Raw genomic sequence first — 17,104 nt, forward strand, 5'->3', positions numbered from 1 at the left:
CTGATTCAGCTCTCCAGGGTTTCAGGCGGGGAATTTTTTTCAGCCCTACCTGGAGATGCTGGGAATTGAACCTGCAACCTTCCACAATGGCCATACTGATAGTACTGATGTAGGTACGGGCACTGGAGGCACATCAACTGGAAATCTGAAAACACCTCCTAGGCTGCAATCGTACACAGCTTTACCTGAGCAAAAGTCGCACGAGTGGACACGTGTAGCATTTCAATGAAGCTGGTTACGGAGGAATAGGAATGCCTATGAATAAACTAGATTCTTACTTGAGGGACCGCAGGTCCAAGAGAAACATCCCTATTTGCATTTTCTGGTGGGAAAAGAAAGCACAAGTGGAAAAACCAGCCAGTTATGTAGGGTGAAGGCAGAACCAGTGGTATAATATATATTTTTAAAATACAGGTGTAGTTGGATTGCAGCGTGTTCGCTTGCGCTCTCGGCCACCGGTATCCCGCGCGCGCGCTCTGGCTGTCCTTCCGCCTCATAGCTCCACCCCTTTTAGCCTCTCCCTTTTTATAAATAAATAAACCTCTGCGCCTGCGCGTTGCTGGGCCTCTTGGTGCAGCCCCTAGCAGAGTCGGAGTAGGCGGGGAAAGTTCTCTCCTCTCTGGGTCCGCGGCTTCCTGTCTGCTGCGCTGGAGCCCGTCGGCTGCGGCAGGAGGTGAGCCTGTGCCTTCGGGCGCCGCCCGTCTCGGCCGGAGGGGTAGTAGGGCAGCCCTGTCCCCACCGCGATAGGGCTGAGTAGGGAGGCAGCTGCCGTGGTTCCTCCTCCTCCTCCTCGGTGGAAAAGGGTTGTTGCTACCTGAGCCTCCGAGCATAACCCAGCTCCTCCCTCTTCCTAGCCTTTTCTGGCGCGGTTGAGCCCCTAGAAAACAGGGGTGTGTGTATGTGTTGTGTGTGTGCGTGTTGCGAGCTGAAGAGCCTAGTTTTCTGTTTGACTCAGCGCGGTGTTCATTCACACATGCAGGCACGCCATTCGACTCGTAACTGAACGCCTGAGCAGCCTTTGTGGAAGCGTCCTGCATTTGATGTCAGCTGGTTGTAGCGGCGGGGGGCGTCTGTGGTGGTCGTTTCATACACGCAAGCCTTTTATGTAGTCGCTGGCGATTAAGGTGTCCTTTGGAGTTAATGGTCCTGGAGCGGGGAAGGGGGCATGTCAACACAGCTGAGTCCAATTGGTGCGCCAAAGGAATAGTAACTTTGCAGGAGGATATCGCTGGCCCTCGCCTTTGCTGGAGCTGCAGAGTTTAATTTGAGCCAAGATTAGTCTTGGAACTGGTTTTGAATGCAAGAGCTCATGTGAGGCATGTGAAATTAGGAATAAAGGGCATGCCTCAGGAGTTTTGTAGGAGGATCTGCTTTGTCTCAGAGTGTAAATATCAAGACACACCTACACACCTGAGCCGATCTTTGCGCTGGGTCACATCACTGAGATTCCTTAACTGGAGATGTTGGGATAGGGAGCCCTGTTGGATCAGACCAAAGACCCATCTAGTCCACCATCCTGTTCTCGCAGTGGCCAGCCAGATGTCCGTGGGTAGTTTGCAAGCAGGGTCTCAGTGTAACAGCTCTCCCTCCTTGAGATTCCTAGCAACTGGTATTCAGAGATATACTGCCTCCAACAGTACAGGTAGAACATAGCTATTGTGGCTGGTAGCCACTAATATTCATGAATTTGCCTAATTCTCTTTCAAAGCCGTCAAAGTTTGTGGCTATCATTACATCTTGTGGGAGTGAATTCTATAGTTTTAACTGTATTATGTGAAGAAGTGCTTATTTTGGTCTGTGCTTAATCTTCCAACATTCAACTTCATTGGATGTCCCTAGGGTTCTAATATTATTTATTGGGGGGGGCACTTCCCTATCCCCTTTCTTCACAACATTCATAAACTTAAGCACCTCTATCACATCCCAGTTTACTCTCCTTTTTTTCTAAACTAATATGCCCTAAATGTTGTAACCTTTCTTCCTCCAGTCTCTTGATAATTTTGGCTATCTTTTTCTGAATCTGTTCCAGCGCTACAATATTCGTTTTAGAGATGAGGTGATTAGAATTGTACTTAGTATTCCAAGTGTATGTCACCATAGATTTGTATAATGGCATACTTTTATTTTCCTTTCCTATTGATCCCTAACATGGAGTTAACATTTTTCACAGATATTGCACACTGGATTGAGCTACCCACTATGACCCCAGGCTCTCATTCCTGGTCAGTCACCACCAGTTCAGACTCCATTAACAAATATGTAAAATTAGGATTCTTTTGTCCCAATGTGCTTCACTTTACAGTTGCTTACATTGATTTGCATTTGCCACTCTACTGCCTAAATACTCAATGTGGACAAATCCTTTTGGAGCTCCTTGCAATCCTTTCTAATTTTAACAGCCTTGAACAATTTGGTATCATCAGCAAACTTGGCTACCTCACTGTTCATACCTTCCTCTGGATCACTAATGAAGAAGTTAAAAAGCACAGAATCCAATACTGATCCTTGGGGGGGGGGGCTCCGCTTTCTAGGAGAACTATTCATTTTCCTCCTTTAGTACACCTTTGACTCCTTTGTCATACAAAGGTCAAGCTGTTTCCTTAGCTGCCTTGAGTCGTGTCCGGGGGGGGGGAGGAGCCAGGATAATAATAATAATAATAATGATAATAATAATAATAATAAACCAGTCTCCTGCTACTAATGCATTTCAATGTTTTTCTCGTAGTTAGTCTTTGTTTTTAGCAATGTGCTCCTTCCATTCCTTTTTGCATGCATTGCTTTCCACTTGAAATTCTTTTCCCAAGGTGTGTGTTTCTTTTTGTTCTTCTCTTGGACAAGAGTTCCATTTTCTAAAGGAAGCCTTCTTGCTTTAATGGCTCCCTTGACTCTGCACACCTCAGCATCCTGAGGTATACATTCTGAATGAGCTTCTGTTTTGGTGGTTTGGAACAACCTAAAGCATTCTAAAGAGATTTGACTCTCTTCACTTTGCCTTTCAACTTCCTTTTTACTAATCCCCTCATTGCGGAGGAAGTTTCTTATTTTGAAGTAAAATGTTACTGGTTTGAATTAGTGAATTATTGAACCTCAGTACTAAATGTATGCAAAAAAATGTGCTCTGCTAATATTGAGCTATAATCCCACTTCTTTCCTTGCCACCCCCCCCCCCCAAATCTGGGAATACAGTGGTACCTCGGTTTAAGAACAGTCTGGTTTAAGAACGATTCGGTTTACAAACTCTGCAAAACTGGAAGTAGTGTCCCGGTTTGCGAACTTTACTTCTGTCTAAGAACGGAATCCAAACGGTGGAAGGGCACCAGTGGCGGGAAGCCTCATTAGGGAAAGCGCGCCTCAGTTTAAGAACAGTTTCGCTTTAAGAACGGACTTCTGGAACGGATGAAGTTCATAAAGCAAGGTACCACTGTAGGACTTCCTGCTCAGTGGATATGGTTTGTAGACAATGTTGAGATTAAGGATGCCCTTCATTATTTTATTTTATTAACTGTTGGGTTAAATGGTAGCAGTGACTTGTTTCCATCTATTTGGGGGTAGGGAAGCTCAGGCAATAAAGATCTTCTAGAAGCCAAAGTGACCAGCTTTTCCACTCATATATTGGCTATAGGAAAGTGGGGGGTGGGAGAGAATGACAAACTGCCTGCTAGAATAATAGCTAGCAGATGACGGCAACAAGCTGGTATCATTTTTTTTAATTAAAGTTTTTTTCCTTACATTTTGTAAAATATAATGGGATCGACATGTAGAAATCCACAGTGGCAAGTTACCTGAATCCCAAGCTTGTATCTTTTTGACCTTGTTTCCAGTCAAGGTAGTTTCCATGTTCTAATTGAGAATGCTGTTCTTGTCTGTTATGTTTGGGTATTATTGTCTGTAGGTAACTTTTGTGGACTCGGCAAAACCATAAGCCAAGATGCTTGGCAGAAGACCCAAGAAAAGCCCCCAGGTGAAAGGTCAGGCAGCTGCTGCTGCAAAACAGGTATATATATGTACATGTCTTCTCCCAATTCTGTATGTACTTGTTAGAACAGTTTAAACTTTAAGTCCATTTGCTTAGCACAAGTTGTTATGTTACTACGATTCAAATATTCTTTGGAGTCTATTGTACTTTTGTATCTGTAAGAACAGAGAAGCAGTGCCTTTGATTACCCATATTTGAGTTGCATCAGGAATTCACTTGCAGATTTTGCTCCAGAAAGACTTGAATTATACAAGTATCTCATCTATCCTGTACTTTGCAATGGTAGGCTTCCTTAGAATTAAACCAGATCTGACAGATGTCCAGCCAATACTTCTTATGAAAAACTGTACCTCTGCTAGGTGCTTTATCCTTGAAGTCTGTGCCTTGTGACCTGATGAGTCATTGTCTGATTAGCCTTTTAAGTTCCCATCAGAATTTCCTGCCAGCTCTTGGATGCTGGGGAAACATTAAGAGGCAGGGTAGTTTAAGGAGCAAGCAGCAGCCCTTTGAGAGAAGCAAACAGAAAGTTGGAATGCTTGACACCTACTGAACAAACTTGGTTTCCTTCTCCGTTGTCATAAGTCTTGCTGGTAGTGCCAGGTGATTGCCTCCACAAGCTAAATAAGTGTTGCTGTTGCATGTTACAGGTAATAGAGCTGTGCGATATCAGCAGCAACTGCAGTCCCCTCAGCTAAGCGGTTTCACAGAGCCCCTACCCCACCGCCGGCTCACAGGAGCCAGCACCAGGCTGGGGGCTCCTTAAACTGCTCAGCTGAGGTAAGGGCAACTGCACACTCCTCAGTCAAGCAGTTTAAAGATACAGAGGGAGGAACAATCTGTATCGGCACCTCGCAGAATGCAGTGGCGGGTTCACTCAGCGATATGTCGCTGGTGAAATCGCCACCGCTCTAGAGTCCCTCTGCTAGCAGCGCCAGTGGAGGAAGGAACTCTAGCAGACGCTGCTAGCAGAGGGACTCAGGACCGGTGGTAGTTTCACCACCAATATACCACTGAGTGAAGCTGACATCACAGTTTGCTCCTGGGCAATATATCACACAGGCCTAACAGGTAACTTAGGTCTGAGTGCTCATAATAATAAATGAAGAGGGCAAAAGTAGTTAGTACTTAAAAGCAAATACATATGGAATCAGAGCTGAGAGGTGCCACAATGCTGCCCAGGGCAACCTCCTCTATGAAACAGGATCTGCCCATTTCCCACAGATTGGCTTATGCACCCAGGACACTATGTGCCATGATCAAAGAACACGTATGGTTTAGAAAAGTGCTAGCTGAACAAACTCATCTGTGCAAGTAGGAGACATTGCATGCTGCAGAAGGACAGCAAAACCTTCCAAACTTGCTAGCCAGCCTAGCCTTATGGAAGAGAGAAACAGGTCTTGTTTCTCTAGAATGTGATCCTTATGAAAGGAAGTGTCACATTTCCAAGCCAGTTGCAAGATCTGAACCCTTCACGAGTCAAAGGGTTTCAAAACACTGATTAGAAAACAAGAGGGAAGTAGTGCTGCAGGGTAGAAGTGCCAAAAGCGAACCATCAAGCCAACAATTTAGAACTGTGCACTGTCACGACTGGAAATTGCATTGGGAGCTTGTATGACTAGAGCAGGCTACCTGCTTCAGGATTTATTTCTACTGTTATATTTTTATATCCCACATTTCCTCCAAGGTGGCATACATGCTTCTCTTCCTTCCCATGTTATCTGCACAAAAGCCCTGTGAGGTATGTTATGCTGAGATACTGCAACTGGCCCACATTCACCCATTGAGTTTCATGGCTGAGCAGGGAATTGAACTCTGGTCTCCCAGGTCCTGGTCCAGTGCCTTACCCACTACACCATACTGGCCCTACAGACTTATCTACTTCAATGCATGCACAGCAGTGAAGCCGGGAAGTGAGGATGTAATGATTTGGACAAGGCCAGTGAGTGTGTTCCTCTTCTCCCTCCTTATGTGATGTGGGTCAGCACCCAAATAGGGATATACTCTTCTGTGTTTTCCAGAGTAAGTCAGAGCAAACCTTCAGAGAATCTGTTTGCAAGATGGCTTGGTACTAGATGATTTTTAAAAGAATAATAATCTTGAATGCAACTTCCTCCTTATGTTGACAGGTAGGAAACGGGCAACAACCAACTGTTTGTTTGGTTGTTAACCACTGTGGTATGTGTTTTTGTTAGCTTTCACAAGCTAAATGGGAGCACTGTGACACAGCAGCATCAAATCAAGGAAACAGATCTTGTTTTTTCAGTTTTCGTGGGTTCTGTCGTAGGATAAAGGAAAGCACACCCTCAATTCACTCATGGAACTTGCCAGATCAGCAGGGCCTTAGTGTTTGAGAGAGTATCCAGCATTCCCCATTCCTGACTATTGCAAGCAAAGGTAGATAGTGGTGGGCAAACTGTTTTTCACAGGAGCTTGTGTTGCATTACTGATCTTCTCATCATGGAACACTTGATGAACTTCAGAGCAAACCCAGGGATCTGAAAGCCACTGAGCTAGGATTATTAATGGGCACTGTTACAGGGGCCACATAACAAATAGATATTTTAGTGCATCAGCACCTACACTTTGGAACTTATTCCCTGTTGACACCACACAAGTGCCTTCCCTGTATTCTTTTCACCGCCTGCTTTAAACATTTTTGTCCAGAGATGCCTGTCTGCACCAGTAGAAGTTATATGTGTTTTATCAATTTTTAGCTGCTATGGGTTTTAACCCATCAGCTTTCAGATTTTAAAACATACATTTTTTGTGTGTGAGAATTTTAATGTTTTATGTTTTTGTAAACTGCTTAGAGCTTTTCTTGCAATCAAGTGGTATATTCATTTTGTCCAGTAGATAAATAAAGACACGTTGGGCCTCAGATAGCCGGGGGAGGGGGGGCAGGGGCTGTCCAAAAGAGTTACTGCATTTTCTATTGCTCCATACAGGCAACTCAAAACTTACAATTGTGTTCATTTGGGGATGCTTTGGCATCTGAGCGGTGGATCAAAAGCAGCTATTCATCATAAATATTATTTCTTTCTATTGCCCCTGCGTTGTGACTGAAAGGTTGAAGAGATATTGGAAGGAATTCATTGTCATGATTTTCCAGTTGTTCCATCAGCTCCAGCATTTGGCTCACTTCCTCACCCTGTGTGCTGTTCTAGAGGTTCTGCAACCCCACCCCACCCCAGTCAATTTGGGGAGGGGAGAGGGGAGACATGTTGCACAAGCTTCTGCTGATGGGACTCATTAGTTGGATCCCATCCATTTATTTTTTTTGTAGTGCTTTTAGGCTACTAGATTTGTGTCAGGCAAAGGATTATAAAATCAAGTATGTTTTTATGTTTTAGAACAAAGCTGGGCTTGCAGAAATTTATCTGTGGCAACTTGTATGTTGTTTAGATTTCTATAAAAGACTTAAGTTCCCTGGGTACAATAGATGATGGATAGTACCTTGTGAACTTGCAGAAGTTTCAATTTGCCAGTTTTCTGATGTTAGAATGAAAGTGGCAATTTGGTATGCTCAGGTAAGCCTGGCAACTTAGACATCATTGGCACACCTGAGCCATCTTCAGGCATTGCATTCCACAAGTTACCAAGTGAGAGGGGGGCAGCATGGGTGGGTGCTCTATCTCTCTCCCCAATTTTGTCTCTTTCCATTTCATGGAAGGTGACAGTCTGCAGTGGGGAGCCTCTTTTTGTGTTGGTGTTTCCAAAATAGGTGGCACTTCATGGATCTGAGAGGCTCCCCACCTTAGATAGTCACAATCTACAAGTTGGAAGGTGACAAAAACAGGGTTGTTGAGGAGCTAGCGCACCCCTACAAGTAGTCAGGTCCCTGGAATGTGATGCCCTGAAGGGGTCTTAAGACACATGAAGTTCAGTGGAATCTGAAAGCTGGTGCAGAATTCTGAGACTCCAACATGCTTGGATTTTTAAACTATATTTCTAGCCCTTTCTGTTATGGAGAGATCTATATTTCAAATTAAGGTAAAGTGTGTGATAGACACCAGTGTCTTCTCCCTTCTCCCACAACCAAAAAATACAATTTCCTATCACGTACGACTTTCCTTATTGGTACATTGTTCTTTTCCGAACAGATTCATACTTAACAACAACCAAAAATCCAATTCTACCAAGAAAAAAGCATTGCAACTGAGAGCCAGTTCTAATCAGAGTGTTGGACCAGATTCAAACTACCCCTCAGCCATGAAGCTTTTTGGGCAAATCACTATATCTCAGCCTAACCTGATTCCCAGGGTTTTTGTGAGGCTAAATGTTGAAAGTGAAATTATGTACACCACCCTGAGCTCCTCAGAGCAAAATTAAAGTGTAATAAATGTAATGGATAATGAATACAAAGGTTTACATATATTTATTTTCAAAGCTTCTTATTAAAATCTGTGTATAATATTGTTTGTCTGTTTACATCTATGTTTTGGCTATAATATCAATCCTATGTTTTAACTCTTAATTCCAGTAATGTCAGTTGTGTTTATGTTTGTACTGTAATTCAATTGTTCCAATTGCTTATATCCTTTCTGAATTTTGGCTGGTTCTAAAGAACACATCAAGGTTTAAAATGCATATCTATTTTTGAGTTGGGGAAAAACATAAAGTCTACCTAATTTTGCATAATATTGTAAACGTAATCTTGGCACATAATTTAAGCTTTTTCTTCAAACTTGAATTTGGTAGCTTCAGTTTGTCATCATGACAGCATCAGTGTAGAGCTCATGTGATCTGGAAATCTTAACAAATCTCTAGGCAGGTGATCTTCATTTTTATAATCTAGGGCTGAGGCCAGGGCAGAGAAGTTAACAAAGCCTTGGTTCAGAGCAAACAACATCTGTGCTGGTCTTTCTGATGAATGACCATTGTAAGTAACATGGAGATTATATGGCAGTTGTCTTAAGCCTCCTCACTGAGCTGGTTTCTCTTTTGGCATCAGCTGGGACTTTTCGTAGAGTTCAATCCTGAAGAGATGATGCTAGATCTGGAGGATGACGGGGACCTAGAAGCAGAACTAGCTGCTATCACTGGAGAGAACTTGCCTGCTGGGAAAACAAAACCCAAAGGAAAAAGTAAGCATGTGCACTGGAAACTTTGAATTGTTTAAGGTAATTAGAGGTTGCATTTGTACTTTTTGCCTTTGCGATGCAACTGATAATTAAGAGCCCATACACAAGATGGAATTTTTTTTGCAGTACCGTACAATCCTATATATCAGGGATGGGGAACCTTTTGCAGCCTGTGAGCTACATTTCCTCATAGGCAGTCTTCTAGGGTGGTGGGTGGAACCAGAGGCAAAAATGAATAGAGCAACAGGTGTAATGCTGAACTTTATAGAGTACAAAATAAAAAAATTCCTTCCAGTAGCACCTTAAAGACCAAAGTTCTTGGTATGAGCTTTCGTGTGCATGCACACTTCTTCAGATACCAATATAGAGTACATATATAGAGTACATTCAGCCATTCAAAAGACAGAGGTTTCTACCTGCCCTGCCCCCAATCCCCCCCTTCCAGGTGAACAAGAGGCGTTATCACAGTTCAAGGATGCATTCCAGCCAATGAAAAGCCCTTGAGGAGGGTCAGTAAAGAGCCTGAGGAGAGTCCTGAGGGCTGTATTTGACCCCTGGACCTTAGTTTTCCCACCTTTGGTATACCTGTCTGCTGAAAAGTAAACCCCTTTGAGTTCTTCATTCCGGGGAGGGGATTGCAGCCTACTTTTGTAACTGGGTCTGTAGGGAGCCAATCAGAATGAGAAAATAAAGCTACTCTTGTTCAGACATGGTGGATATTGGTAACCTGAAGAATTATGATGCATATGTCGTTACATGTTATTGTGACAGTACAATCAGATGTTCTTATTTATTTACTTATTTATTTACTTACTTTTGCCTAGGTGTCTAGTAATACAAGTTCTTTGGATGACGTGTAACCGCTAAGTGTAAAACAGAAGTAAAGCTTAAGCATAGAATAATATAAACAAACATAGAACAGTACAAACAAATTCAGCTTTTAAAAACAAAGGTAAACCAGCCTTATCATGTGAAAAAGGCTAAGAAGGGAGTAAAGACTATAGCTGCTTGCTTGCCTTTCTTGCTGTTTTAATTTTATACTTCTGTAGTGATGCAGAATGAGACAGGCTGAAATTGGTGTGGAAGCTATAGTAACAAACAGTGAAGTGAGCAATTGGAGTCAAATAGAGCAGTTGAGAAGGAAAATTGGGCAGATGGCTGAGCATGATGAAGGAGATGATGATACAAAAGTGGGAGGGGATGAGCTGTATATACAAGCTTTAAGACTCATGGCTGAGAGTTTAAAAGATAACAGAAGAGGAGTGGACTGACACTGAAATGATTTACAGTGGTGCCCCGCAAGACGAATGCCTCGCAAGACGAAAAACTCGCTAGACGAAAGGGTTTTGCGTTTTTTGAGCTGCTTCGCAAGATGAATTTTCCTATGGGCTTGCTTCGCAAAACGAAAACATCTTGCAAGTTTGTTTCCTTTTTCTTAACACCGTTAATACAGTTGCGACTTGACTTCGAGGAGCAACTCATAGAACGCGGTGTGGTAGCCTTTTTTGAGGTTTTTGGTGATTTTTGAAGCTTTTCCAAAACTTTCCCGACACCGTGCTTCGCAAGACGAAAAATTCGCTAGACGAAAAAACTCGCGGAACAAATTAATTTCGTCTTGCAAGGCACCACTATAATAGTGATCATTCAGCAGAGTCATTGGGCTAGAAAATAGATTGTTGAGGACCAGGTTTCATATCCCTGCTCAGCCAAAGGTATTGTTAGTTTCTTGCTCTCCTGCGTTCCCCATTTGTAGAAGGACTATAAGGTCACTGTGTCCCAGGCTTCTGGTGGAGACAAAAAAGGCCTGACCTGTAGTGCACTTTTCACATCAAAAGTGCTTCATAAATGATTATCGCTTTTAAAAAGCAACAACAACAACCTGTGTATAATCACTCCACCATCCCGTCCTACAGGTGGTATAATGAGGGCAGAAGATGGAGTTGAGAAAGACAAACAAATTCCTTAGGCAAGGTACCACAAGGGTAGCGTAGATGTAGTCTTCCACAAGTTGCATTTTGACATAGTTGCATGCAATACAGAGATCCTGTATTGCTTGGAATTCTGCTTGGAAGATTAGGTCTAAGTCAAAATAACAAAATAACATTGTGTGGCCATGTATCTTTGTACTTCTGGATGAAAACTTTGAAAGATCACCGAGTTACAAAATAGGCTGGTTCATACAGAACACTAACCCATGGTTTAGCACAACCTAGAATACGTCCATTGCACACTCTGCTTTGCTTTTCACAGCATTTCGTTTCTCTTTCACCCTGACCTAATGTTATGCACAAACCAGAGATAACAGGTTTTAGTGCTACATAAGCGATCCTCCTGTCAGGCCTGTACACCCCCCTCCCCCTTCCTCCTCCCCTCCCCTCCAATAGTAAGATTGATGCCAAGTTTACTTTCATTTTCAAAGACTCTTGGTTTGGGGGGGGGGAGGTTTAGGCCTGGTTTGCTGAAGATGTGTTTTTGTTGGCCAGGTTTATTTCCTAAATTGACTGTTGAGACTTTGTTTCCTATAATAGCTTAGGATTGGTGCAGAACAGGGGTCACCAACCTTTTTGGACCAGTGGTCACCTTTTGAATTTTGGAAGAGTGTTTTGGGTGCCAGTCACAACTTGCCTGCCACGGTGCACATAGTTTAACAGACAATTTAAGAGAGCACAGCCATTCTTCCTCACCACATCATACAATATTGATTATGTACTCACATTCAACCATTTTATTGTTATGTAATAACAACAGTTAACATTCCTCGAATGACCATGTTTCACTTGCACACACACTCACACACACCCCTTCAGAAAAGCCCCTCCATGGGAGAAGGAAGTATCTGCAATTGTGGGTGGGGGGAAGCAATATCTCTCCTTGCACCCTGAAACAAAATAAACAACAACATGAAGTCCACAAACTTGATACCCACAGTCACCGGTTTCATGATCCCTACATAAAGAAGGAAAGCAACGTGATAGAAAGTTTAGGTATAACTACTTAATGTCTTTTAATTTTTTACTGGCTAAAACCAACAAAGTGGCCAAGATGAAGAAAAGTCTTTTAAAAACCTGCCACAATGTTAGGGTCACAGTAATTGTTTATCTGAACCTTAGGGTTCCTCCCTTAGGATCTCCTTGTTAATTGTGTTCTCCAGCTCCCCTGCCTATGGATCATATTGAAAAGATGGCCGCTGAGTGCATGAAGGACTTGGATGAAGATGATGACGAAGGTCTGGAAGAAGATACCGAACTTTTGGTATATATGGGATTCCGTTGCAAGGCTGTTTTTCTTGGTGTAAAGGAAGAGGCATCGTCCCCTTATAGGAAAGAATGCATGTGATAACACTCCAAATTCTTGTGGGTCTGGAACGCTGAAAGGGAGGTGCAAGCAGTTCTTCCTAGTAATTGGCTGTAACCATTAAAGCTCAGAATTTTCCAGAGAGCAACGGCAGGTGTGTGGGTTTTACCTTTCCTGCTTGGTACTGGCTCTGTTTCCTCAGGCTGGAGCAGAAGTGGTGTCTGTTTGTAGCTGCCAGAGGGGAAAGAAGAAACTTGTCTGGAAAAGAAATTGTGACATTCCTGAGGTTTGAACTGGGCTGCAGGTGAATTAAATTTAGAAGTTGTTCCATAATGTTTGAAGAGATAGTAGCATCTGGCAGTACTACTGGTGAACTTCATGTGCACCAAGACCCACTCACACATGTTTCTTAAGGATCCTGGGAAATCAGGCTGAAAACTTACTACCCTATTGGCCTGAATATAAGCCACACCCGAATATAAGCCACACCTTTAAAATTCATGGGTGGGGGGGGGAGAAATACCCAAATATAAACCGCTCCCTTAAAATTATGCAGGCACTCACACCCGTTCCGTTTTACCACATGTCTGTTTCAGCAGCAATATTGTAAAAGCCAATTTTTGTAAGATCACAAAGATAAGCTGCACTTTAACTTTACATGGTCAGCATTTGGAAAAAAAGTGAGGCTTATATTCAGGCCAATATGGTATTTCTCTTGGGAGTTGTTTTTAGAACTGCTTTGCACCCCCTAAAGTGATTGTGTCCTACCACACATGATCCTTATATTAAAATCATTTCCATATTCTTTAATACAAGGCTGGGAGAGGCAGGAGGAAATCTTAATGAAATGAATATGATGTTTTATTCACTGGAACATCATTAAGGCCTCTCAACAGCTGCGGTTTTTGGAGTTTCCAGATTTGGAATTCAGGCATATCAGAAAGGCTGGCATATAAGAACTTTTACTACAATCTTGTGTACAAAAACACTTTGAGGGGTTTTTTTGTTTTGTTTTTACAGTCAAGTAGTATATAAATAACATGAAATAAAAAATACAATTGTGCTTGGTTAAGTCCCATAGGACTTCACTGGGACATAATTGTATGCAAGATTGTGGCCTTCGTTTGCTTTACAGGCTGTAGAGTTCTTCATAGATGTGTGTTCTTAGAACCGTGCAAGTTCCTGGTTGCCTAAGGGGCCCTTAAAAGGCATACAGGAAGTTTACAAATCACAGCACAATTCTACCCATCCTTAACCACACACACATTCGAGGTTTAACTGGAATTATTTTGCTGCCAATTCAAATTAGCTAAAATGTGGTGCATCGCTTGGACAGCATGTAGCTTTTACATGAAGCTTTTAATCTCTGATGTAAAGCTGCCACAGAGGAACATAAATGAGGCAGCCTTATTCACATACAACAGTGAATTTTTGTAAAGAAAAAAGTGCAGTTGGTTTGGCATAAGAAGAATGCTCTTTGATTCTAAGTAAGAGATTTCTGGGCCCCACCTTTGAATGAAAGCAGCAGAAAGTACCCCGTGGTTCATTTTAATGCAGTCCTCAAAATAGAAGTAGCTCTTCTTTAGCAACAATTGCACTGTTTCATGCTCTAGGCAGAGTTGCAGGAAGTCCTGGGAGAGGAAGACGGAGGAGGAAGCGGTGAATGTGAGACGGAAACAATAGAAGAGTCTTCTGTAGCCGCAGAGGAGCCCAGCGATCTACCAACACAGGTAAATGAAAGCTTTTGCTTTGAGCCTAGAAAACTGGATTTTAAGGAATGTAAAGGTTAAGCCCTTCAGGGTATGAATTGCACTGCATTTTGTTTTGGTTTGGGGGTTTTTTTATTTAAAAAAACCTACCCTCTGTACTGGGAATATAGCAAAGTGTTTAGCTTTCATTTAAAGTGAACTTGGAAGTTGGTTAGCACCTTGAAAGTGAGAATGTGATGCAGGCAACTGAGCAAAGACAATGGCTGTGACCTGGGCTCCTGGAGACAGCTGATTTTAACAGCGTAGTCAGTCAGGCTGTAGACAAGGGATGGAGAACCTGTGACTCTCCAGAGGTTGCTGAACCCCCAACTTCCATCAGTCTTAACCAGTATGGTCTGTGGTCAGGTATGATGGAAACCTTAAGCTCAACAACATTTGGAGGGCCACCAGTTCCCCACTCCTCCTACATAGACAGTGTAGGATTGAACAAAACCACCTCAGGACATTCTCCTTGGCTGGAGTTGTGTTTAGGGCTTGTGTTTGGTTGCCTCTTTCCTTTGAACACATTCTGTGAGTTTTCTTTGTTCCGTTCTTGTTAGAGTTAGGTTTGATGAGCAGTGCTGCCGATATTTACTTAACATTGGCAGCTTCATGGCAGAGTGTTTTTGTAAAGTGAATAAGTGCTAGTGGCATTTCTAGTCTCTTGAATTTGTAGCGTTTGTCTGATGATTTTTCCATCCCCCCTGCGGAAGGAGAGAAGAACTTTGTAAGCAAACATGTTGAAGAAAACCGTTAGAGAGCTCACAGCAGAATAGAGAAAACATTTTCAATACTTCAAAATAACTTTGCAGTCAGTCTCTGTCTGAAATGACGAAGACCTTCCGACTAAATATGCCCAGTGGCTGTGAACGTTTCCTGAGGTGTTCCACCCACCCACTTCTCTGCTGCTGCTTTGGCAGAAAGCCGAGAGGTGACTTGTGGAATTTTTGCAGAAGAACAGACACTCATCTGTTCAAGGGAGGTGGTTCCGCCTCTTATGCCTTGAGTCCTAGGTGTGCATGTTCCAGAGAATGTGGTTCTCTCCCGCCCCTGATACTTGAACGTCTGATTTAGAGTTCAGTTCTGGTGAGCAGAATACTTGTCATCTTTTTTGGTCTAATTTCCTTTATCTTCTTTGAGATGGCGCCTGCTGTTTCCAGTGGACTGCAACACACAATAGAAGAAAGGATAGTTAACTATAAGGCAGCTATACTCAACGCAAAGGAAGCCGGCGAGAGTTCCAAAGTGCGACGGTATGAACGGGGCCTGAAGGTATGTTGGGACCACAGATTCTCATCCTTTTAGCAGAGAAGGAAAAATGCTGTTCAAAACAGGCTATGAGTATCAGCCATTAATTCAGTGCAAAGATGTATGCAGGAAAGAACAGAGGCGTAGCATTCATTTTTTCACTTTTGTAAATGAGTCCTAGTCTTGTTCTGTCTAAAATCTTTGTATAGACAGAATTGTCTAGGTTAAATTAAAGATTCATTAATGTCTCTTTAGTATGGTATCATGACGGTAATCTGGATGAGGTTCTCTCGTTTTTTAAACTGCTTTAGTAGGTGGGAGTTTTAATTGAGGCTATTTTATCTTCTCCAGATTTGTTGCTGTTACTGTTGTTGTAATTGTAATCATTACAGTTTCATACACTAGCACTCATTCCCAAACAGGAGTTCATTCAAATGGAAACTTTTCTTACAGACTCTAGATATTAGAGATAGCTACCATATAACACACAAAATAGAACTGATTTTAAAAGCTATTGGCTCCAGTGGGCAGGGTATTTATGTTTAGGGAAAATTAGGTGAAATCTTGTATTCAATAAATACCTGGAGGCAGGGAAAAAGCTAAATATTGGTCTTGCAGGCTTAGTTATTGGTAGAATTGAAGATTCAACAGGATCTGTGAGGATTTTCAGCTAGAGGTCACTAATTGAAATGTGTAGCATTTCTACATTAGGGATTTTTTGTTGCAGTTGGGGTTTTCTAGTCACTTGGTTGGATGGACATTATTTTGTGTGTTGATTTTCTGTGCCTGTGCTTCAGAAGAAAGCAGAAATGTTCATTTATTTATCATTAAGACTTGAAATTCAGCAAAATGGGTACAATTTCTCTTCCTCTTTTGATGCATGGGTACTGCATTTTCCCATATAGTTTAGAGTCGCGTTGTTGAGTCTTTGCACAGTCCAGTGGAAGAGGAATTGCAAAGCTTTATAGCGCTACAGCTCCCATCATCCATGACACTGGCCATGCTGGTTGGAACTGATGGAAGTTGTAACCCAGAATATGACAGAGTTTTATCATTTGGGGGGGGGGGTTGGGAGTGTTTCACTGATCTCGGAGCATTGCAAAATGCTGCTGTTCCCAAGAAGGCTGTAGAGTGTGAGATTACAGGCACATAAGAGGTCCCAGGTATAGTCTGAAGGTACATGAGGCCATCATCTTGCCATAGCTAAACTGATCTGGACGTGTTGAGCACCTGGATGGGAGACTACATGGGTCAACAAATGAAAGACACAGCTTGATTGGAATGATCATATAGGGGATAAGTATTTAATATATGCTGGATAATTGAAATTGTTACTCAATCCACTACTAGGCATTGGAAACCATGCTGACTGCAGTGAAGAAAGGGAAAAAAGTGAATGAGGAAGAAATGCCACCACCTGTAGCATCTGGGAAGAGCTCTGTCACAACTCCACAAGCCATGCCTTTGAATGACTTGCCTAAAAACTCAGGCAGCCAAGATGAAATAACTGTTCCTGAAGGGGAGGAAAATGAGGGCTCTACTACAGACCATGAATTACAGAACCCTAGCAATCCGGAGCTATCTGTGAGCACACCTGATCTCCAGAGCCAGGATGCAGATTCAGGTGTTCTGGGAACAAGTAGCACTTCTGAAAACAGTAAGTAGTTTGAGTGTGGCCCTTTCCCCTGCAGCATCCCTATTCTGCATATGCACAAAAAAGTGCCACTTTCCTGCTTGTTTCTTCCATAGGGTGGATG

General features: G+C 42.6%; 1 protein-coding gene across 2 annotated transcripts in view; it reads left to right on the plus strand.

Annotated features, from left to right (window-relative positions):
- Positions 1 to 559: 559 nt before the first annotated feature.
- Positions 560 to 17,104, plus strand: part of CC2D1B (coiled-coil and C2 domain containing 1B) — a 38,638-nt gene continuing 22,093 nt past the window's right edge. Inside the window, exons 1-7 of one of the 2 annotated variants that reach the window (XM_082228191.1) lie at positions 560 to 673; positions 3,893 to 3,994; positions 8,928 to 9,060; positions 12,209 to 12,309; positions 13,965 to 14,081; positions 15,240 to 15,371; positions 16,698 to 17,004. In XM_082228191.1, the coding sequence (XP_082084317.1) occupies positions 3,929 to 3,994; positions 8,928 to 9,060; positions 12,209 to 12,309; positions 13,965 to 14,081; positions 15,240 to 15,371; positions 16,698 to 17,004 (856 nt within the window). In that variant the 5' untranslated portion in view covers positions 560 to 673; positions 3,893 to 3,928. Of the gene's footprint in view, positions 674 to 715; positions 891 to 3,892; positions 3,995 to 8,927; positions 9,061 to 12,208; positions 12,310 to 13,964; positions 14,082 to 15,239; positions 15,372 to 16,697; positions 17,005 to 17,104 lie in introns of those variants that run through there. The other variant, XM_082228192.1, reaches the window with a different exon arrangement.

Source organism: Podarcis vaucheri (genome assembly GCF_965113315.1).
Source record: "Podarcis vaucheri genome assembly, chromosome: 6".
NCBI lineage: Eukaryota > Metazoa > Chordata > Lepidosauria > Squamata > Lacertidae > Podarcis > Podarcis vaucheri.